The following is a 23694-nucleotide window of genomic DNA, read 5'->3' on the forward strand; positions in this document are numbered from 1 at the left end:
GGCTACCTGTAGAGTATGGGTGACCGAGCACACAACACACTAGTCTGGCTACTTGGTAGAGCTTTTGGGACTCTACTACAGTACAACATTTTATCTGACTGGGATGTGCCAATATGTCTGCTGGGACTAAATCCCAGAGATTTCTGGCTAGAGGGTCTTGCCCCTCTGTTCAATGTCAGACTAATCACCATATTTGGGGTCAGGAAGGAAATTTTACCCTGAGGCCAGATTGGTAGTCTGTAGAGATTTTTGCCTTCCTCTGGGTGAGGGGCATAGCCCTCTTCCTTAGATCTCTCAAGTTTATTTTAATTACCTTGACAGCAGCAGGACACTGACCGCTGTGGTCCCCCTGTTTTGCCCGTGGCAGGTTAGGCTGTGTAGCAGGATTGATTGGGTGGTTTTCATAATAGGTTAGACAAGGTTTTGTATGGGATGGTTTGGATAGGAATGATCCTGCCTCAGGCAGGGGGTGAACTAAATGACCTCTAGAGATCCTATTTAGCCTTACTTATCTCACGTATTTTTATGCCACACAGCTCCAAGTCATTTAAAGGTATGTGAGCCAGGATTAATTTAATTTTTTTAAGACTGTTTTATGAACCTTGCATTTCCTTTTCTGATAGCCAAGGAAGTGAAGGTATGGAAGGAGAGACGAGACAAGAGAACACACCTAGGCAGATCAGAAAATAGGATAAAAATAGGTATACAATTTACAAAACAGAAACACATATAAACACATTTGTATGCATGCTCTCACGCACGCACAGAACCAAGTAAGAATTACAGCCTGGAATATAAATCATGTGAGCTGCTTTCACAGTAAACACACTACGATGCATTTAAAATAAAAGGAAAAACAGAAGAACACAAACATAAATATATGTGGAAAATGCTACTGGTATCTTAAAAGCATAATCTCATCCTAAAGTGCATGTAGGCTTTTTAAAATGATTATAACAGAATTAGCTTATTGGAAATAAAGGCAAGCTCTCACCTTTAGTGTGACGGTGAAGACTAATATGGTAAAAACAATAGTTCCAAAGGTCCAGTTTCCAAAAACCTGAAAAACATTTTCAATTATCATATGCATCTCTGTGTGGTTTGCTGGAAGAACAAAACTAACTACACAAGCAGTGATGAGGGAGGGGAGTGGAAATTCAATGGAGAGTGACCATTTCCCTAGATTTAGATCTACGAAGATATACACCAGACACTCTTACAAAGCTAGCTGCCCATTACACTATTCCTGGGCCATGCAGTACCATACGAACAATTCACTCGTTGTGACAGTACCAAATAAGTGTTCTACCAATAGAAATGCTTATGGAGAAGACACGACATTTTGACCACTGGTATTTAAGTTTCAGGACATTTACTTTGTGTTCTCTCATAATACAAAGCCAACACGGCAATTCATGGAATTTTTTCCCCTGTTAGCTGAACGTACGGCTTGATATATTCAAACTAGAACACACCTGTTTTGCTTGCACATACTAGTGACTATGCACAACAAAGAAAAGCAGATACTGCATATAGGCCAAATGATGGCAATGAATGGGACAGGTGCTTACCAAAGGCTGTCAAGATCTGAATGCATACATTAAAACAGAAAGTGAAATGTAAAAGTTTGAAAAAATGCAAAAAAATTAAAGTTCATAGGAGCGACGAAGGATTCAATCAAACATACATGGATATCATGAACAATTGCTGGTAGCAGTTCTTACAGTCATAAGCGTTTACGAAACAGGACGTGACCCTATGCGTCAGTTCAGCATCGCATATAGATTCAGCCTTTCTGGTTATTTACTCAACATCCTGATGCTAAAAAGGTTTCATTCAGTTATAATTAAAATGAGTATATGTATCCACGGGTATTGGAATTACAGCACAGGGGCTTACCAATGAGATGAGGTTATAACAACTTTAAAAAAAAAAAGTTGTATGCATATATGGTCATCCTATGGAAAAGTTACTCAAATTTCAACAGGTATTTTTGAAAGAGCCAGGTTTGCATGGTTACTTGGAGAAGGTGGGTTTCATCCTACCACCACTGTGCACCCAGAACTCCTCTAAAAAAATGCATGGAAGCTGTGAGCAAAATCCATGGGAGGATGAGGCCTAATGGTTTGAAGGCAGTCATGTCTGTAGGAATGACTACGGTACTTAGACAGCACAAGCACTTTTAAATTGTTTTCATGGCACTTTGGAAGAAGCTTCATGTATTGGCACTAACACAATATTTCATCATGTGACTTCGTAATCTCAAGTTACTTTTGTGCTGCTAAAGCAACCATGACTTACATGTTACTACGTCGTAAGACACAACAAGACGTTACACAGATTTATGTATATATATATATATATATATTATATAGAAACACACAAACACACTCAACAGGGGGATTTTAGATTTTTTCAGGGGGAAGGGGTTAGGGGGTTTACCTTTCCATTATCTTCTAATGATGAATTTTGAAAAAGAAAGTAAACTCCAAAGAAAAACACAAGTCCTTCAAAGGCGCCCAGAAAGGTCCAGTATAAGAAGGGCTTCCATTGTAACATGGCATTATCAGAAATTTTCCTGTAAAGCAGAGGAACAGGAGAATCACTTTCCCTTTCAGAACTGGATGCAAAGCCAATGAGACTCCTGCTCAGCGCAGTGGGCTCTGGTCCAAGGCTCTAATTTTGGTGTTCAGGTTTGTGCATTAAAAAGTGAAAAGTAGCTCACTATATAGAGACACCCCAAACTACATTAAAATATAGAAAACTGTTGATTAGAAGGGGTCATAAATGAGTCAAGCATATTACTGTGGTAGCCTCTCAGGTCTGGACAAGGAGCCTCAGATCGTGACTCAGTCCAAACGGAAGGAGAATCGCTGTGTTATTACCCAGTTCTGTGCCACAAAAGCACTGTGCAACTTAACAGGGTTAAGGTTTGTGGCAGCTGAAGTCTAAAACAGGATGGTAAGAAAGGAGCAAGCAATGTGGTGCTACCCTGGCTAGAGCCTCCCTCTCTTGCCATTTCCTCTCTGTGCTCTGCTCCTTTCCAACACATCTCTTTCAAAGGGTAAATTTCTACAAGTCCGCAATTATTTGTTGTAGATGTTTTAAAGCTGGCATGTCTCCTTTGTTAAGGGAAAGACCTCTGAATTGTATGCAAGGGGTACCGGACCCCGAGGCTCTGCTGAGCTGGTTCGTTGGTGAAAGAAGGTAGTAAATTAACTTGCTGTGGGCTCTGGAATGCTTTCACATAAGGGATCCTCTGCCCTCGGCAAGGCTGTCCTTGTATGAATGGGCTCCCTCTCGTGGACTGCAGCAGTGACAATAGCCATGTCTCAGAAAGTGCAAGACCTCGGCTGTTTTTCCTTGCCCTTTAGCAGCAGACTCAAGAAATACGCTCTGAAACCAAAGGGAGGGATTCCAAACCCCAAAGAAAAATGCAAACCCCCTCAGCTTTGAGATGAATTTACAAACGTAACGCAGTGCCTAGATATAGTCTCCAGAAAAGACGTATTCAAAACCAATGGCATCATGCCTTTCCGAGAGACGTTTCCACGGATCTATATCATTCAGCATTCTCTGTGGCCGGGATTTTGGGGGTGAGCAGGAGACAGGCTTTACAACGAGAAACACCACCACTGATTTCCCTTCCATTAAAACCAAAAAATGCATGGTGGCAATTTCCAGCAGGCTGCATCTTGCAAACAGCTGCAGCACGGGGTCTCTTATAATTACAGTTTATAATGTAAAGGCTTGCTGACATTCAAAAAATTACGATGTTACAAAGCTCTCACCTAAAAGGGAAATGGTGTACTGTCATTTTGATTTGCAGGGAAAGGTTGTATAAGGAAAGATCAGATCACGCAGGTGCTGGGTCAGGGCCATCATAAGAACTTCTTTATCCCAAATTCTCCTCTGTATTTGCATTTTATGTCCTGCAGCACTTTTCATGAGCAAGATTTGACAGTGGCTCACGACTATAGAGATCTGCACTGCAGCAACTCAGCAATTTACACAGCAGCAGCGCAGCAGCCACTTTGTATTCAGCAACACATGTAAGGTCGTGAATATTAAAGTTAGAGCCTGTTTAACTGAACAATTAATCTACTTTTTTTTCCCCCCGTTTGCATGTGCTTGCATTCATACTACTCGTTACCCTGTCAGGGTGACTGCATTTGCTATACACTATCCCACTATAACTAGCATCTAAAAATAATGCAGTGGTATTTTGTTAGAGATGAAGATGCCTGAGCACCTTTTATTAAAGCAAGAAAAGCACCTGCTTTGTTATGTATGCTAACTCATTGAGATACACGCAGATGACACTTTACAATGGGGGGGGGAACCTCTTTGGCAGGCATGCCACCAAATAAGCCCCTGACTATGGCTGAGCTCACTTTTCTAATACTTGTGCAAACGTGTTCACTGCTCCCCCACCCGTCACATCTCTCTCCAACCCTGACAATGAGAAGGTGAGTCTACCAATGCAATGATCAAAAGTACAATTTTGATGTGCCCAAGACCCATTTTCAAAAGGAGCTTAAAACAGCCTAATCCAATTTGAAAAGGGGTCTGAGAGCCCCTAGATCAGTGGTTATCAACCTTTTTTCATTTGTGGACCTCCTTGGAAATTTTGAATGGAAATGCATACGCCTTTGAATTGTAAGTGAGGGTATTGACATACTTTTGACAGATCACAGTCATCTTTTCTGGACCCATTAGACACAGTCTGCAGACCCCCATGGGTCTACGGACTACAGGTTGAAAACCACTGACCTAGATCAACTAGAGAAATTGGGGGTTTTGTTCTTTTAACTTCCTTCCATGCATGTTTGCTAACTGCAAATGTCTCAAAAATAGTATTTAATTTATATTTTTTCGTAATGATTTTCACTTGGATTAGAAGGAGGTTCGCTGTACAGCTGAGTGGCCTGAACACTGATCTGGGACCCAGGAGAGCTGGGTTGGATTCTGAGCCTGGCCTGATTTGTCTCTTCCCAGAAGTTAGTTCACTTGCGTGTGCCCAATTTTCCCTATACACAAAATGGGAATAATGACATTCATTTTGAAGGGCTTTGAAAAGGAGACCAACTGATGAAAAGTCCTGTTTTACAGTCCCGTCCAGTAACCAGACATAGGCAATGGGATGTGCAAGTAGTACTCTAGTTCCCAGGCATAACTCCACTTAACACAGACATGAGGGAGCAAGTAGTGAAACAACACTGCAAGAATACCTGCCTCACCCTTGTGAAGTTGTGAGAGCAGCTGATCAGCAACACTGAACATCACCGAATAAATCCTAGTAACAACCCTTAAGACCTGCTGGAAAACTAAAGGTTGGGCTGTGTGGAGACCACGCAGGATTCGGTGGTACTTACATATACAGTTGTGGATCTGAGGTCAGAGTTTCAATGTTGATATGCTGCTCCAGCAGGCTGTAGGCCAGGATCGGTAGTGATGTGAAGCAGATATTGTACATCGTAAGGTAAGCAGCATCGTAGAGAGGCTTAAAAGACCAGAAGGGGGAAATTATAAAAAGTGAGTTCAGATGGTGAAACCTGTCCTTCCTCAAAAAACCCCCCAATTGTTGTTCACTGCATACATAGCCCACATCATATTTTTGTCAGGGCACAGACGGGAGCAATATGATCCAATGAAGTGGATGGGTTAAAGGCAGGTGGTATTTACCTGTAAGCCTGTGCTTATTTCTAGATAGTTGGAGGAGAAGGTGATTAGGAACGGTCAGCGTGAATTCACCAAGGGCAAGTTATGCCTGACCAACCTGATTGCCTTCTATGGCATGACTGGCTCTGTGGATGTGGAGAGACTGGTGGATGTGATATAACTTGATTTGAGCAAAGCTTTTGATATGATCTCCTACAGCATTCTTGCAGGCAAGCTAAAGAAGTATGGGCTGGATGAATGAACTGTAAGGTGGACAGAAAATTGGCTGGAGTGTTGGGCTCAGCGGGTAGTAATCAATGGCTCGATATCTAGTTGGCAACTGGTATCAAGTGGAGTGCCCCAGCCTGGGGCTGGTTTTGTTCAATATCTTCAATAATGACCTGGTAGATGGCATAGAGTGAAGCCTCAGCAAGTTTGCACATGACACCAAGCTGGGGGGAGAAGTAGATATACTGGAGGGTAGGGCTTGGTTTTCAGAGATACTGCAACAAATTGGAGGATTGGGCCAAAAGAAATTTCATGAGGTTCAACAAGGACAAGTGCCAAGTCCTGCATTTAGAGCGGAATAATCCCATGCACCGGTGCAGGCGGGGGGTGACTGGCTGGGCAGCAGCTCTGCAGAAAAGGACCTGGGGGTGACAGTGGACAATAAGCTGAACAGGAGCCAGCAGTGTGCTCTTGTTACCAAGAAGGCTAAGGGCATCCTGGGCTGCATTAGTAGGAGTGTTGCCAACAGACTGAGAGAACTGATTCTTCCCGTCTATTCTGCCCTGGGGAGGCCACATCTGGAGTCCTGTGACCAGTTTTGGGCCGTCCACTACAGAAAGGATGTGGACAAATTGGAGAGAGTCCAGTGGAAGGCAACAAAGATGGTTCAGGGGCTGGGGGACATGACTTCGGAGAGGCTGAGGGAACTGGGCTGATTTAGTCTGGAGAAGAGATGACTGAAAAGGGATTTAACAACAGCCTTCAAGTACCTGAAGGGCTGGTCGAAAGAGGATGGGGTTGGACTGCTCTCAATGGTGACAGATGACAGGAAAGGAGCAATGGGCTTAAGTTGCAGCAAGGGAAGTTTAGGTTAGATATTAGGAAGAGTGTTCTCACTAGGAGGGTAGCGAAGCACTGGAACAGGTCACCCAGAGAGGTGGCGGAGTTTCCATTCTTGGAGTTTTTGAAGCCCCGACTAGACAAAGCCTTGGCTGGCATGATGTAGTTGGGGCTGGTCCTGCTTTGAGCAGGGGACCGGACTAGATACGACCTCCTGAGGTCCCTTCCAGCCCTAACTTCCTATGATCCTATGACAAGTTAATGACAAAAGGCCTCTCATGCTCCTGCTGGAGTCAGCAACTACATTCCCAGCCAGTTCAACAGCTGGAGGATCAGACTGCCCAATATCTTTTGATTGCAAAATTAAATTAAGGTCCTTGCCAATAATGAAATCCCTCTGGCAGCCTCCCTCGGACTCTCTCATATAGAAGCCAGCACGTGCATTGCAAAAGCAACTTATAAAGACATTTAAGAGGAATGTGGCTATGGCTGTGTTTATTAACAGGTTCGTTCTAAGGATCTCATTTTGGTAGTGGCTGAACTGAGCAGGCATGTTCTGTACTGTGTAACACATTCTATCAGCTTCTTTCATCCTTTTCCAGGTCCTCGTGCTCAGGTTCAGCAGGGCCACAGAGAACAGTAACCTTGTGAATCCTGGATTCACTGTTCACAATTGCAGACTGGCAAGGCAGGGGAGCAAAGGGATTCCACAGCAGTGACTGTCACTGCCTACCTTTCCACCAGCTGCTATCTTATGGATAGTACTATTAATAAAGTTCTTAATAAGAAAGCTACCTTATGGACAGTACTACCTAATTAATAAAGCTACCTTATGGATAGTACTATTAATAAAGCTCTGCTCCTAAAGTGGCCTCTGATGCCACTTTAAGAGCAGGCTCATTTAAAGTTTGTCCTTAGCCCTTGCTCTCTAAGAGATCCCAGCTTATACATGGGCTCTGACTGAGAAAAGCTGCCTTTCATCTCCATGGAAGTCATTTCCTAATAGCCCAAATGCTTTGTTCTGTCTCCTGACAGCTCCTAGGGCAATGGAGAGACAGGAAACCAAAGCACAAACCAAAGACCTTGGGCTGTCTCGAGACCATTTTGTTTTGATGGCCTCATCCGCCCGCCTGTCACAATGTTCTGGACAACAGACATGCCCATGGCTACACCTGGGATCTCATTGCATCACCTCGTTCTTTTAAAAGTTATGTTGGAAAATTCAGCTTCTCTACCTAAATCTGTGAGCGAACCTTTCAGGACAAGGAGGCAAATGGAACAGCTGTGATCTTGTAGGAGAAGCGTTCTCCAAATGAGTTAATGACAACACTGCTGATAACAGTCTCTTGTTAGTCTGGAAGAGTGCCATCTGTGCTTTGGTGATGAAAACAAAAGGAAGGATCATAAGGACCTTCCTTTAATGACTTTAACCTCCAGAATCTATTGCTTAGCAACTAAGCTAGTTTCCACTGGCGACTTTAATAGAAATGGCTTGTTATCTATCAAAAGCCAACAGGTTACCAACAGGATAATCAAACCAATGTCTCTTTTTTTTTTTTGGAGCTTGATCCTATGACAGATTTTGGGCTGTCTCTTTATAAACTCACTGTGGGAACTTACCTGTTGTGAGAATCCACAGAAGAACTGGTACAAAAACTGTGGTAAAATGAAGCAAAGGTTCTAGAAAAAAATGGGAGAGAGAGAGAGAGAGAGAAATGCTAGTCGTGAAGCATTTGATGTACTCAATATTGATTTGACTGCTGGAAATAAAAACCAAACTGAATGTATTCAGTTTATTGACTTATCAGGCCTGGCATTCACCATTTTAGCATCAGGCTTTAATATTTAGTTGCAGGAACACAGACCTGGACCAAAATGTTAACAGGCTGTATACAACTTGCAAACGTACAACACCATGCTGATCTAGCTAATTTACAGACAGGTAGATAAAATCAACTGATTTAGGGGAAAAAAAAAAAAAACTTTAATGGACTTTATTGTCAATGGCAAAAAAAACATGAATTGTGTTAGATGAATGCAAATCCTTACCTTATAGAAGAAATACTGTACAAGGTGTGCAATTCTCACATAATATAAATGCCCGTGTGCTAGTAGTAGTTTTCTTAAATGCTTAAATTTCGGAACAGCATAGTCACTGTTTCTTGAAGCTTGGCGACCTTCTTTGCCTTTTATACCTGGATAGGACATACATACGGTGAGTGATTTATCCGTATACTGGAACTTAGATTTGGGATGTCTATAACAGTGGCTAAGACATCTTAACCATTCAAGCTACAACAAAATCCCAGGAATGAAGGTTTTCTGATCCAGTGACATCTGACATGCCACCCCTCTCACTCCAAGTCTCTTCTTGCTTCACAGCAACAGTGGGTGGAGGGCAGTGGCCAGAAGGTGATGAGACTAATACTCCATAGATCCTCTTTGTCTTGCTCAGCAGCCCTCTGTTTCTGAGCTCTTATCCAAGAGGATCTCAAAAAGTGAGCTTGGGGAATGCAGCTTATTGGAAAACAATCAAGCTGGGTCAGTCTGGCAAGCACTCAACCCTGTGATTCCACATAGTTTCCCTGTTTTGCTCCAGATATTCAGACCATTAATGCCATTGCCTCACAGAGCAAAGCCCAAGACAACCAGTTTTGTTGCACCATGAGACATGCTCAGTGCATTATTACAAGGAATGCCTTTCACTGAAGCATAACAAGACACTCCAATAGCCAGTAAGGAAGCTGCTGTTTCTTCTTCCTCGGTGACACATGAGAAGCTCTCTTTAATATTTCCACTGCCTCTGGCAGCTATAAAGAATTTTTTTTAATAGTTTCCAGTCTGAAATCAGGCAGAAAGAAGGGGAAGGCATGTCCCATGACTGAAAATGAACCTTTAGGTATTAAACATTTCAATCCTTGGTGGTGAATTACAACCAGCTGGGATCAGCAAAACTGCAAAGCACACATCTGGTTCAAAAATATGGGCCAATTTGAGCTCAGCAAGAATACGCCAGCGCAAATCAATGGCAATCTCAAGGCCGCAGCTACTGGTGAGGAGGAGAGAAGAAAGTTGCACTCTTGATTCAGAATGTTTTGAATCAGGTTGAATCCCCAGGCTTGTTTCCAAGGATGACAAGAGAAAATCTCCATCGACTTCAATGGGGGCTGAACAAGGCAGGAGTGAGGTATAACCAGAAAATCAAGAGGAAGGTACAGCAAGAGGAAGGTACAGTAAAGGGGGACGGGTGATTTGTTTCATACTTTCGTTAGGTTGTGGGCTATATTCCCTCCCTGCCAGGCTTGAACAGCTGAGCTCACTCTGGTGACATGTATACAAGTGTTAACACCCCCACTCTCCCCTCCCCAAGTATCTCTTGAAGAGATGAGTCTTCAAACAATGTCTGCCAGACCAAGAGTGAAATTTTCAAAAGTGCCTAAGACCTATTTTCAAAAGGAACTTAAACACCCATATCAGATTTGAAAAGGGGCCTGAGATCTCCTGTATCAACTAGAGAAGCCAGGTGTTTTTTGTTAATTGACCTTCTTTCCATGCATGTTTGCTGACTGCAAACACCTTAAAGGCCACAGTAAACGCTGTTTAATTTATATAATTTACAACGATTTTTACTTAGATTAGAAGCTGGCTGGATGTGTGGCTGAGTGGCCAGAAGACTCCCCATGGGTCAAGAAAACCTGGGGCCCAGCAGAGCTGGGTTGGATTCTGAGCCTGCTCTGATCAGTCCATGGTCACTTCCCAGTAATTACTTCACCTACCCATGCCTCACAGTTTCCACACATGCAAAAAGGAAATGACATTCAGTTCAGAGTGCTTTGAAAAAGAGACCAGGTAATGGAAAATCCTGTACAAAAGCTAGATACCTCCAGATCTCTCCTTACCGATTCCAACATGCGCTTCCAAAATCATGCTAACATCATTGGCGCCATCTCCTATTGATAGTGTTATTGGACTGCCCTTGGTGCTCTTTACCATCCTGACAATCTAAGGAAGTAAATACAACACAGGTCAGTGCAAGCATCCCAACAACCAGTGCATGCAATGTCACATAAGACATATGCATATACCCTGTTTCTCAAGGTATAGGCTCAAGTCAATGGTTTATCCTAGCCAAAGAGCCCTCCAGTTTAATATGGCTAAGGCATGCCAGCTCCTACAATCAGTGGCACTTCTGACTCTGCAGTCCAAATGTCAAGGCACCCATTTACAGGTGGGTGCCGTCTTTGGCATGAATATAGCAATGCACCTTCACCGCTCTAGCATGTTGCCCCAGCAGGTGCCTAACTTCTGGGTGACACCCTGGACTCTGCAGACCCAGGAAACATTGTAACTTAGCCTTTCCAAACAACCTTGAATAATAATTCAGCACAAGCAGCTACTGCCAGGAGTCTGCAGACTTGCCAGCTTTCTCCAGGAGGATGAAATACACTGGGCATCATTTCAACGTAGCAACCCAAACTCATTCGCGCAGGGTGGACACTAAGAAGCCAGCCCAACCAGACCCAGGACAAGTCTACATCATCAACCTACGGCCAGAGGAACTGCAGAATCTCTTCTCCCTTCCCCCACTTTTTAAGCTTTTTAAGAGACAGGCATGAAAAAATGCACTGAATCCATCCGGAGTCTCATGAGCAGGAGCCAGCATTGCAAGGACGAACACATGAACCGATTAGAGGGTAGGGAACTGCAACATCTCAGCTGCTCCATGGGAAATGTCCATGTGTCCAAACTAACCCTAAAATAAGAGAGAGCTAAACCAGGGCAGTTTACTCCTTAATTAAGCCAGGCTTTTGCAAACTACAAGGTAAGAGCAGGCTCATGGGCAGTCCCAGAGCAGCCAACGTGCACCACCTCTTTGGAATTTGCTGTCATTTGTCAGCCCTCTAACACTGCAAGGCAGAAAAGACAGAATTTACAACAAATTTCAGCACTTTCGAAGCCTTGAGATCAATTCTGCTCTGGGTACAAGGACATAATTCCTAAGTGTTCAATGTGACAATAAATCACACCGCAGTTGGTCACATCCTCTGTACCTGGAGCTGGGCTAGACACGTTGTTTTTCACACTATTGCCATTACCGCTGGTGGAGGGGAAGTCATGGATTTCCACCCTCAGATCTTGGACCAGAATGAAAGAGGCAGACTCATGCATCTGTTTATTTATAAGCTATTTGTACTTAACTGTTTCCTGAACCCAAATTAAAAAAAAAACAAACCTTTAAAAATTCATCACTGAAAGACAAGACTGGAACAAAGAAACCAAAGTATGTAAAAGGCTTGTACTGAACCAGAAGCAAAGGCTGCTGTTTACTGACTGGGCAGAGACAAATCTGATCATGTTTCTTAGTGCTTTGAAGCTGCAATAATCAGAGGGCCTGAAAAACTTGCTGGGATACTTCTGGGGACACTCCCCATGGGTAAAGAAAATCAAATGGCACCTGCCAGCAACCCACCCATTGTGACAGGTTTTTCCAATTTACAGTTTTACATAAAATAAATAAAACCAAACCTCTCCAGTCCTTCAGTACTCCATATGGAAGTACTGACCCTTTGTTCCCATACAAAAAGCAACAGCGTATTTTGCTTCCTGTGGGAATCTTTAGCAGCCACCAAAAGCCCTGCTGCCTCTCTCACACCCAAGTCAAGGAGCAAAACTCCCTCTTGACGGACAGTCAGTAGAAGAGGTGTTCATACCCATGACAAAAACCCAGAGCACTTGATATAGATGACTAAACAGGGGAGGTGGAGTCAACTGCTATACATGCTGGGCTCAAAGTTTGGGCCAAGGGATTATAACTCCTTAGCTGCTTTATCCTATTAAGTGTTTTGTAAGTAATGTGACAAGCTGCCTACAGAAGGGTCCATGGGGTACGTACCTGTGCTTTCTGTAAAGGAGCCATGCGACAGCACAGCACTGCAGTACACTTCAAGCAAATCTGTAGAAAAATGGTCTTGTAATTACTGGAACTAGAATCCTGAGACGGATTTAAAATTAGTGACAACGTTGAGCCATCTATGATGAGGCCGTACTCTTGGTTCAACACCAAGCTCCTAAAATACAAATGGAAACAGAGGTGATGCTCTGAGCTGTAAGTTTTCAAGAAGTCATTTTTGTGCTCAGATGACACAAATTAAATTGTTCTTAAACAAAAAACCCCCTCACTTTCTTGGGGCTCAATGAACTCAAATGGCTTGGACTGAAAAGGAAAACTGGGATTTCCCTGAGAGGTTTGCATGCTTGTGTTTGAAATGCAATAATTAAGAAACAGATGAACTCTGAATGGAGTTTAGGACAGGAGAGAGCAGGGTCCCCCATATGGGCAGTAAGGACCCAACCCTGCGGTGATCAGAGGGGGCAGGTACCGTCACTCACAAAGAAGTCTCATTTGTGGCAAGACTTTTGCAACTGCCTCTATAAGGATGCAGGATTGAGGATAACTCTTTCCCTTCCTGGTTGGCCTCTGCCTCCAGGGCTGCTCTGCAGAAAGTGCTTACCACTTCTCTCTCCCTTTCCCCCCATCTCACCTTTTAAGGCCTCCACTATTTTTGGGAAACTCCTGCAGCAGTTTTTTATGATATTCCATCAATAGCTCATGTAGCCGGTCCTCTCTCCTCTCGCTATCCCCCACCATTTTGGTGGTCAGCTCCAGCAGCTCTGTGTTGGTCTGGAACAGCCGGCAGGCATAGCAGGTGGATTTGGCCGTCTCCATCTTGTCCCCAGTAAGCACCCAAACCTTCATTCCGGCTGCATGCAGGGCCTCAATGGTTTCTGCTGCCTGTTCCTGGAGTCTGTACATTGAAACAACAACAGCTTACCCTCTGGTTTGCCCACAAGATAGCACTTTGCTTTCAATTTTTCACTCGGTGCAACATGCATATTGATGCTTTTGGGGGACTGAACCTAAAGGCTGTCCATCAAAAAACACCAGCTGTTGCCGCCTCAGCTATAGAGCAATGACCCAGGCTTTTAAATGCATGCAGGCACGAAACACCCATCAACACAAGACAGCCAGGAGTACAAGTTGGTGTAATAAAAGACATCGCAGCTGACCCAAGCACTTTGCATATCTCTATGTACACATCATGCACCCAGAAGAGACAAATGAATACTAGCCTCACTACGTTTAAAATTCCACAATTTCTTTCTCCTTCTAAACGAGATGCCTATATGCATTTTAAAAAATATAGGCCTGAACTGATGAACTCAAAGGAAATAAACTCAAACTGCTATTTAAGCTCTTGCCACTAGAGAAGGACAAAGAGCTACATTTGGTGACAGTGGTAGACTGATGATAATTCACTCTGAAAACAAACTGGTAAAAAAAATATGCAGTTCACTTCCAACATCTGTAGGTTAGCACCATCAGTGGAAAATAATAGCAAAGCGGCTGTCAGATAATACTCAGGCAGAAAGAAACCCTGTGGCAATGTAAATGGACGTACAAAATAAAGCCTGGCTAGAGTTTTGCCTAAGTAAGAGGGCTTTGGGAAGGAACCCAAAAGAATACTACTTTATATCTGTGCTTTTCATCACGGCATGGGTTTTAAAAATATTAGACATTTCATTCACACAGCCCCATTTCATCCACACAGCCCTCTGCAGCAAGCAGACACTCTCGTTTTACAATTGTGAAACCAAAGGCAGAGAGGTTAAGTAATGTGCCCTGCACTGCAGAGGGAGGTCACGGTGAAAGTCCAGATCACAAATCAGCAGAATGGTGCAGTTAGTATTTACTCTGTTTGCTTATTGCTCTCTTACTTGTCTTCCACTGCGGTGGCCCCAATCAAATGCATGTTGGCTTCTATATCTTCAAAAACCTTTGCCATCTTCTCTTCTCTGTCCTGGAGAGCCATTTTAGCTTCACAAAGCTGCTTATCAATTTGATCATACTCCTCTTGAGAGAACTCTTTAAAGGCCACGCAAAGTGTTCGATACCCATCCTTAAAACAGAGAAATGGTGAAGTGCTGTAAAACTGTCTCTTCCACAGCTCTCTACTTCGGGATTTTTGCGTTGGTCTCTACGGGGCACCTAATACCTGCCAGTACTGGATCTAATGTTAAAAACAATCTGACATTTTCAGCAAAAGGACCATTTCCTCTTGGTTTGTACAGCCAGGTTGATATATGAACCTCCTCACATATGGTTAAACCAAGACAGGTGACACTGGGTGCATCTACACATTAAATGAATGTGACTGAATATACTCCAGCTGAATTTGAGCCAGAGTAAACTAACCCCAACATCTTTGTCTACATGCGTGTTTAGTCATGCCCACTATGTATGTTCATAGATAATGAAAACTAAGAGACTGTAAAACTTGGCTAATTTAAAATACAAAGTGGTGCAGGAGGAAGACCAATATACAGATATTCATAACCAGAAAATAGATGATAGCCTCACCACTCAGGGAGCTAAGTCTAAACATTTTTTTTCTGAGTTCAGCTTTCCCTAGATAAATCTCTCACACACCACACATGGAAAACAAAACTATAAACTGATTCAAAGACTTCTCTTACCAGGCTAAAAAGGGGGGAAAAAAGAAAGAGTGTTATTGCTACATCTATTTTTGACTACTTGGGAGATGCTGAGATGCAACAGCGATCAGGCCCATATAAGTAGTTTAGAAGTTAAAAGAAGTTGGAAGCCAAAGGAACAGGGAAAAAAAAAAAAAAAGGGAGTCCCCACCCTGGACTTCAAAGGGAACAGAAATAAAACTTGTATTTCCTACACTATTTTCCCCCAAGTTAAGGCTGGATCCTGGTCTTGGGAATAGCTTTTCCTGACCCAAGATCAAAACCAATTCCAGGTGCATTCTTACCATGGCATTACGATCCACATGCGCTTTAGTTTGTTGTATTTCATCTTGCTGCACTCTTGGAAAAATAGACGAGTCGGCTCCTTTACAGAAGAGGAGCAGCTTCCCTAAAACCGAATTAAAAATAGATCAGAGTATGCCAGACCTGGAGGAAGATGTAAAGGCCATTGGTCTCATATGCAGCAAGTCTTTGATGCAAAGGAAGTTCTAGTCAGGGTGCCCAAGACTTCTGTTCTCACTTGCTTGTAATTTTGCCAAACTTTAGCCAATCAGGCTGAAGTATCAGACATGAGTGTCAGCCTGAGGGGAGATTTTTCTTTTTTTTTTTTTAACATTGCAGCCAGGTGAATTCAATCATTTCTGAGAAATGGAAGGAAAAATTAGTTGTTTTACTTATGCTAAAAAAAGGTTCACCAACTCTCCTTTGAAAAATGCCAGTGCCAACAGGCTTTCAAGACAGAGATTGCAATTCAACAAGGGGGTGGCTTCCAGGTCAGATCTGCGTGCACCAATGAGCATTTTATAGACTCAGACTGTGTAAAAGACAATTTTGAAGATGCAGCTAAGGCTCACAAAACATAGCAAATTACCTTTCCGAGGCTGCAATGCAGAGGCTGTATACATAGGCAGCACAAGACTAAATGCAGGCAGACGTATTTACGTGTCAAAACTTCTCTCTCCTAGACAGGATGTATAAAAACTGATATATGATGCATCTAAACTAGACTTTCAACTATACCTGTGATAGTTCTGACAATAACACTCATCCGGCGACGGACAGGATCAAAATTTAATATGTGAAGAAGCTGGTAGCTTTTAAGAGAAGGAAAAAAACTTGGATCAGCCAAAAATCTATTCAACAAAACATTTTCAGATTTATGCAAGATGACCGAGGTTTCGGATGCCTGAAAAATCAAAGCTGTTCCATATGCATTCAGGGAGTTTTCAGTGGCAGGCCCTTCTGGCCCACACCCTGCGTGGCTGGCTGGCACCCAAGAAACAGGTACGGTCCCTTAGCTGGAGGCCCCAGGTGAGGCATGCTGTGATTTAGCAGCACCAGAGCTAGAAGGAAGTGAGTAAGGACCTCCCTGGCCCATGTGATTACTCAGAAGCTGAACTAGTTTGCAAGTCCTAGGAGCAGCATTTCACCACGTCAATCCCAGTTCATAAAACAGAGGAACTCAAGCTACGCAGAAGTCCAAAATGAAACATGATAGTATGGGCAAGAGCCAGAGGAGAAGCTGGGGCTCCCCTCCCAGCAGCAGGCACGACAGAGGAATGTGGCAGGGCTACTGCCACAGGACCAAGGGAAGGAGTTTCAATGCAAAAGGGGTTAGGATCGGAGTATGTTCACAAGGGCTCAACACTACAGGGACGAGGCTTCCAGGAGAAACTAGCTCCTCTACATGGTCCCTGTCTGTGAGGCATCGTGACAATCTACGGACATCAAAAACGCTCGCACTCCCTAGTGCAAGACATGACTATTTTCAAAGGAACAAAGGCAGCTTTACACAGTTTGTTAATTAGCAAAAGCTACGCACCTCGTGATATAGGTTGTTGCCTATGAAAACTCATTCTACCTCTCAACCATGCAGTCTCTAAGGAGCCTCAGTGCCATGAATATTGCCTTTAGCAAAAGTTGCCACCAATTTATTTTCTCAACCACCCCATGTTCTGTGCTTAGGATCTGTCTTCAGCATGTTGCATGGATTTGATCCTGCTCCGCTGAGGGGGAACAAAGTATGTGGAGTGGCTGGGCCTGGCAGAGCCTGCCTGTGAGAGCCATGTTTGTGACCATGCTGCAAAGGCCCATACCTTTCCATTTCATTGTTCTGGTTTTTCACTTTCATGTAATTGTTTTCAAGTCCTAGGAAACTGAAACCATACCTGCCAACAAACAAGAGGACAAAGAACACTGGAAACAGCTCTTGCCATACATGATACATTAACATCATTTTCAAATTCATTTCCATAACCTGGGGTACAACATCCAGCCCAGAGGATCTGCAGGCTGTGCAGTTCACTACCTTTCCCTGCCTCTACATCCTTAAAAAGGAGCTGATCCATCCCAGGAAAGTATAAGGCCTCCCTCCACAAACTGTGTGAATTAACACACGTGCATGCATTTTGTGGCAAAACAGACAGGCTTGGCGCGCTATTAAGCCTTTCAAAACAGCAATGCTACAAGCATGTTAGAAAAGGCTAACGCATGTAGCCATTGCAGGAGATGCTTTGTCTAAGGACACTTTTGCCACTGCACAGAAAAAAAAAAGCCATCTTGCCCTAACATACACACAGCTAACGGACTGAGTCTTGTACAACACAACACAGCCACTAATGTCCTGATGAACTTGAATGAAGCACGGCTCTGTTTAATAAGAGCAGGACAACCAGTTTGTTCTGGAAGGCCCAAATACACTGTGATGTACAAGGACTGACATTACATAGGACTGAACCTGCTCTTACTGTGATGTGGCTTGTTAAGGTTAAATATTGACTAACACACAAAACTGCACTGGGGGCCTAATTCAGCCCCCGCTGAAGTCTGCTGAAAAACTGCTATTAACTTTAATAGCCTTTGGGACCAGGCTGAATGAGCATGTTCCACTATGCCTGGGGAACTGAGAGAGTAGCCTCTGAGCAGCTGCAGGGAACAGCTCAGGAGGCAACTTCTGCACTCTATATAACCCCAACGAGCACAAACAAGGTAAAAGACTGATAAGCAAACCCCTTGGCTCTGAAAGACAGCCTGAAGGTCCTTACTTTTTGGCACCTTTCACCAAAGCTATTTCATCAGGCGAAGAGGAGATATAGGTAGATCGGTGTTCCAGATGCTCAATCAGTCCATCCACTTGGTCTCCTTCCTTGATCTGAACAGTATGGCACAGGCACAAAGCACGCAGAAACAACTCTTCTCGGCACTAGGAAGAGCAGCAGCAAGGCAAACAAGTTAGTTACCAGCTCCACTGTCTGTCCTGGTACTACATGGGAGTAACAGCCTGTGGCTGGGTGCACGTGCCATTGAAATTCAGCACTTGTAATGATGCTGAGTCAAACAGCAAGTAGGATTTGTTCTGAATTACTAATGCTTTAGGTCGGGATTTTCCACACTGCTGGTGTTAAGCACTCAAATCCTTTCATCACCTCCAAAAATCTCCCCTTTATACAGTAACTTTCATTTACATTGCACCTTTTATGCACACACAAGGAAAAAACTTTCAGTGAAAAGGAGTAGCAACCACACCGTCCAACAGTTGGGGAGATGTGAAAATGAGCTGGAGACATTGGAGCAATCCTTACTTTTGCAAATAAAAAACAAAAAATGCCCTAGTGTCCTTCCCAGCCAGACAGGCAGAAAGCTGCTCCATGCAGATGCCAGCAATAACTCAGGCTGCTCTTATGTTTAATGCAATGGAAGGGTAAACAAAGACAACACAACTAGAAGAGCAATATTAGCCTGCTGGTTCAGTAATTTGTTCATGGGTGTGTGCGCAATATTACTCTCATGGCATCTTAGCGATACAACTAGACAGCAGCTTCAGCTACAATTCTATTCCTCCTGGTCTTAGTTAAGCAGAGGATGTAGCTGATCCCCAAAAAACAGCTTTGTTCTCCCCTGTTATTACTATGCGAAATCAGTCCAGTGTCCAGTATGGCTACGATGATTAAAGAGAGAACCATGCCTAAATGGTCAGTGCTCCTAAACTTGAGCAATGAAAAATACTGGATTCAGAAACCTAATTCTCCAAAGTTTCTCTAATGGACTAAGCCCACGCCTTGGCTCCAAGTACTGTCAAGTTTTGGGATGCTCAGAAATCTGCACCTGAGTTTTAATTATGATTCACGTAGAGGCTCAAGTTTAAACGCCCAGAAATGGGAGCTGGCAGTGAAAAAGGAATTGACCATACATAGCTCTACCTTTTCTGCTTTACCATAATATTTCAGAGGCCCATCCACCTCGGAAATGGACTCTTTGTACTTGTGCCCATCTATGCAGCACTCGATGAACTCCATGCTGTTTTCAGTCAGGGTCCCAGTTTTGTCTGTGAACACATATTCAACCTGAAGGAAAGAGAGGAATTCAATGCAGTGCTTATGCTCCTGGGGAAACAACCACAGCTCAGGCAGGGCTCAAATTGAAAGGAGTCACGGGCATTTTAGCAAACGGGCCTGACCCATAAGAGCACCCTGCCACTTCAAGAAGGGAATGCATATGCTCAGAGTAGGCTCCAAGCTTCATCTACTTCTTGTGTTACTACCTTCATCCTCAGAACAATTCCCCTTCTTCCCAATTCACTTCATGGTTGCCCCAGTTTTTCTTTTTAAAGAAGAAACAAACCACTCTCCAGAACCTGCCCCAGCTGTGAGATATTTGAATGTATGGAATGAATGTACCCACAGAAATCAAAGCTTCACTACTGTTTGTTGAATCTGATGATGGCAATTTACTCCTAGTTTTATTTTATGTTCAAAATATATATTCAGTGCTGGACATCACAGCAACATCCTTACCCATATTGAGAGCTTGAGTTATTTTATTTATGGCTGCACTTAGACAAATACAAAATGGTTCAGGGCTCCAGATTCCTCCCTGCCATGAACTGGTCTTCCTTAGATCTCTTTGAGTTGGTATTAAAAGATGCACAAAATACAGGGATGCAACAGAGAAACATGTAGTTTGTGCTTATAAAACGCACATTCTAATATAAACTGTTTCCCTAATTTTTTCTAATGAAGAATCAAAATCCCATTCTGGATGCTTGTTTTTTAAACAAGCTCCCCATTGCTAGTCCCAGAGTGAAGCAGTTCTAAGGCGGTAAAAACAGAAGGATAAGATGAGAACAGGAAGTAAATTTCCTGGGTTTTCATCATCAGATGGGGAAGAAATCCAAAAAAGAACAAGAGAAACAACAAAAAAAGATAAAACTGTCAAAAGCAAACCGCGCTTTAAAAATATAGTAGCTGCTAGCAACAGAAGGACATGTGTTTGTTTGCTTTGTGTGATTTTTATGTTGACAGCATGGTTTAATTAGCTAAACACTGCAGGAAATGAGACATTTTCCCTAAAGAAATAAAAGCAGGGTGTATTTTCAATTGCGTTGCATTGCATTCAGCTCCCTGAGTGTGGATGAACAGAGTGAAGCCACTGGCTGCTTGGCATCATGGTGAAAGCAGCAATCATACCCTTGTGCATGCAGAGCGCTGACCAGATGCGCACTCTTCCCATTAAGCTTCAAAGAGGCCAGTTACCAAGGATTTTTATTTTTAATTAAAGTGGTGAAAGCAAACACATACTGCCACGCAGAGTGGAGCCTGCCATTCCCCCAGATGGAAACAAATCGCAGTGACCCAATTCCTCGCCTTTCATGTGCTATTTATAACATCATCTAGTTTTTGAAGCAAGGAGAATCGCATTAAATGTAAATTGCCACCAAAAATAGTTAAAAGTTCTATGTGGATGGGCACATGAGTGACTAGCAGACTAAGGCTTTTTATTAAGGGCGTACATGATGAACTCCTACAGCAGCAGCTTTCTAGTTATTTTTCAGCACCATTAAAAGCTGCAATGCTGGCACAAATACAGCCATCAATTTTCTCTCTGTTCTTCTTTGCAGCAAAGTTTGATTTCCTTTACTTTTAATTAATTTATATAGTGACAGTCTTGATATCTAACTTTCACTGTTCTCATTAAAAAGCTAAAGTTAACCCGGCAGTCAGAAGACAGTATGCTTAATCACTTTTAACAGGTTGCTTCCAAAATACACCTAAACACCCTACTTAAATCAACACTCCAGAGCTGGCACGCTTCCAGATTTTGAATTAGGAAACATTTCTCTGGAGGTCTCTAGGACACCCCCAACTCACCCTCTCAGGCTGGTTCGCAGAGCCCGCAGGCAGGAGGGGAAGGCAGAGAGAATTATGTATTATATGAAAATCTAAGTCTACCTACTCACACTAAAGCTTAAAGCACTGAAGCGTCCTACTCTCAGGAGACAAAGGGATGACAACATCATTTGCCCCATTCAGTGCCAATCACCAAAATCGATTTCCTTCTTAAGGCTAAGATCGACAACGAGGCCGCTCCGTGCAACACCCTCTCTTTGCAAAGGGCATCTGGTCAGCCTGCTGCTCTGCTCCAGTGATCCCAGCATACTGCGCTGGAACAACTCTTGACATGGAGAAGGGAGAGAGGGATGAAACTAAAATGAGCCACAGACCTTCCCTGAACAGTGCATGCTGAGAGGATCGTGAGAGCCATAGCACAAAACTAGCTCCAATATGCATCTGGCAGGCTTAACATGTAAAAGCAGCTAAAAGCTAGCGTTGGCCATTCCCATGCCAGATGTGTTGGGCATTTACTGTAACTTCTACAAGAGGGCTCTCATTTCAGTAGTTTCTAGTCCAAGGAACAAAAGCACCCTATTTCCATGTAACACCATCTGAACATCCCTTTTTAGTATATGCAGACACACCAGGAAGGGGGTTCTGACCTGTCCAAGCTCTTCATTGAGGTCCGAAGTGTTCACCAGAGCTCCTTCTTTTATTTCTTCATCGTACATCTCCTTATCCCAAGAAATGAAGAAGGACCCCAGAAACTTCTGCATTTCTACTGTGACGTACATGGAGACCGGGATAATGAAATTGAACAGGACCATAAACGACAGGAAGTCGGTGAACATCCTTAAGACCTAGAATGGAAAGATAATCAGGAACACTGTGGCCGGTGCATATGCAACTCAGACAGAGCCAGACACAGTCTAAAACATAATGCATCCACTATGCTTGTCTGCTTTTCTTCATTAAAAGATGGAAAGATACCTTGGAAGGAAAATGGGATCCTATGAAAAAAAAAAAAATCATGCCAGGACTGACGGGTCAAGTCCTGTTTCTGTGGAACTTCAAAGGGGTCACTGAGTTTGGCTCATTGTTTCACTTTATGCACAACTTGGATAACTAAGTCTGCATGGTGTCTGATTCTGCAACTGTTACCGGTCTGACTTTGGTCTTGTTTCGGTGAGCAAGAAACAGGGACCGTTCTGAAATCTGTGCACCTATCCCAGGGCATATATAGGTGGTGCAAGTGAAATCAGAACAAGATTGCCTCTGTCCTCCAAAGTTATTAAAAATAATGGAGGGCCACCATTTTCAGGGTTGGCTGTCCAGGACACAGTGGCTCAATCCATGTTGAGGCACTGAATAAAAGTGTCTCCAGCCTGAATTTATGCAGTCAAGGTTGAAAGTGTTGGCTGAAGTCCAGATATGCACCAGGCATGTAAAAATCTGCCACTGCTGCTAAGTGTGAGATCAGTGTGGCCAAATTTCTATCCATCTGTCTTTTGCCAGTAAATAAGAGACTAACTTCCAGAGATCTGAAGTTGGGGTGTAAGCATGCACACAAACACATGGGGATGCATATTCAGTACCAGTGGGGGCCAATCTTTTTGGCAGGCGTGTCACAAATTAAGCCCTGTGCCCTCCACTAGTGCCACTCCAGTCCCCTTCCCCTGCTTGATCTGCTCCCTGCCACCTCAGTGATGTGCTATGTGCCACACACAGAGGCTGCCTGTGACGCACACAAGACAAACTGGCCACCCCTGCTCTATATAATAGGAACAGCAACATGAGCAGCTGGAGCATCAGAGCTTCTCCGAGCAGGGCTCTGCCTAGCTACCTGTAAGTATTTCTAGCAAGCGTACCAGGTAGTAGCTCAAAATGGAAACAAGCAGGAACAAAAGGGGAAAGGGCAATGAGGCACTGACAGGACTTCCCTTCATAAGCATTCAAAGCCTTAAGTAGGACAGATAGCCCTGGCAGCAAACGTTATCAGATTAAACGAGGCTGTCAGAATATATAAGGAGGAAGGACCAACATGTCAGAATACACTGAGGAAGGACCAATCCACTTACCTTGAATGCCTCTTTCTCTTTTTTGGTCTTCTCATTATACCAAGGCTCATCATTAAATGGATTGCTCTGCCAGACATACTTCATCGTGGTGCACACTGTAGCTTTACTCAGCAAGATGCACAAATACACCACCAAGAAAGCATTGATAGATCTGAAATACAGGTTTCTTTTTAAAAGCCTCACACAGTTATTTCTAATATTCAGTCATGCAAAATAAGGCAGGT

The 23694-nt window shown here is 43.4% G+C and overlaps 1 protein-coding gene across 6 annotated transcripts in view; it reads right to left on the reverse strand.

Annotated features, from left to right (window-relative positions):
• ATP11C (ATPase phospholipid transporting 11C) overlaps positions 1–23694 on the reverse strand; it is a 72038-nt gene that overhangs the window by 15619 nt on the left and 32725 nt on the right. For all 6 annotated transcript variants that reach the window (XM_019536441.1, XM_019536444.1, XM_019536443.1 and 3 more), the window contains exons 11-26: positions 23471–23621; positions 22055–22252; positions 19482–19625; positions 18327–18484; positions 17379–17450; positions 16303–16376; positions 15567–15670; positions 14506–14687; positions 13272–13535; positions 12623–12797; positions 10629–10731; positions 8779–8924; positions 8350–8409; positions 5376–5503; positions 2443–2578; positions 995–1060 (exon numbers count right to left, since the gene is read on the reverse strand). In XM_019536441.1, coding sequence (XP_019391986.1) covers positions 995–1060; positions 2443–2578; positions 5376–5503; positions 8350–8409; positions 8779–8924; positions 10629–10731; positions 12623–12797; positions 13272–13535; positions 14506–14687; positions 15567–15670; positions 16303–16376; positions 17379–17450; positions 18327–18484; positions 19482–19625; positions 22055–22252; positions 23471–23621 — 2161 coding nt within the window. The remainder of the gene's footprint in view (positions 1–994; positions 1061–2442; positions 2579–5375; positions 5504–8349; positions 8410–8778; positions 8925–10628; positions 10732–12622; positions 12798–13271; positions 13536–14505; positions 14688–15566; positions 15671–16302; positions 16377–17378; positions 17451–18326; positions 18485–19481; positions 19626–22054; positions 22253–23470; positions 23622–23694) is intronic.

The sequence above is a fragment of the Crocodylus porosus genome, unplaced genomic scaffold, assembly GCF_001723895.1.
Source record: "Crocodylus porosus isolate Cpor-Errol unplaced genomic scaffold, CroPor_comp1, whole genome shotgun sequence".
In the NCBI taxonomy this organism is placed as follows: Eukaryota; Metazoa; Chordata; order Crocodylia; family Crocodylidae; genus Crocodylus; species Crocodylus porosus.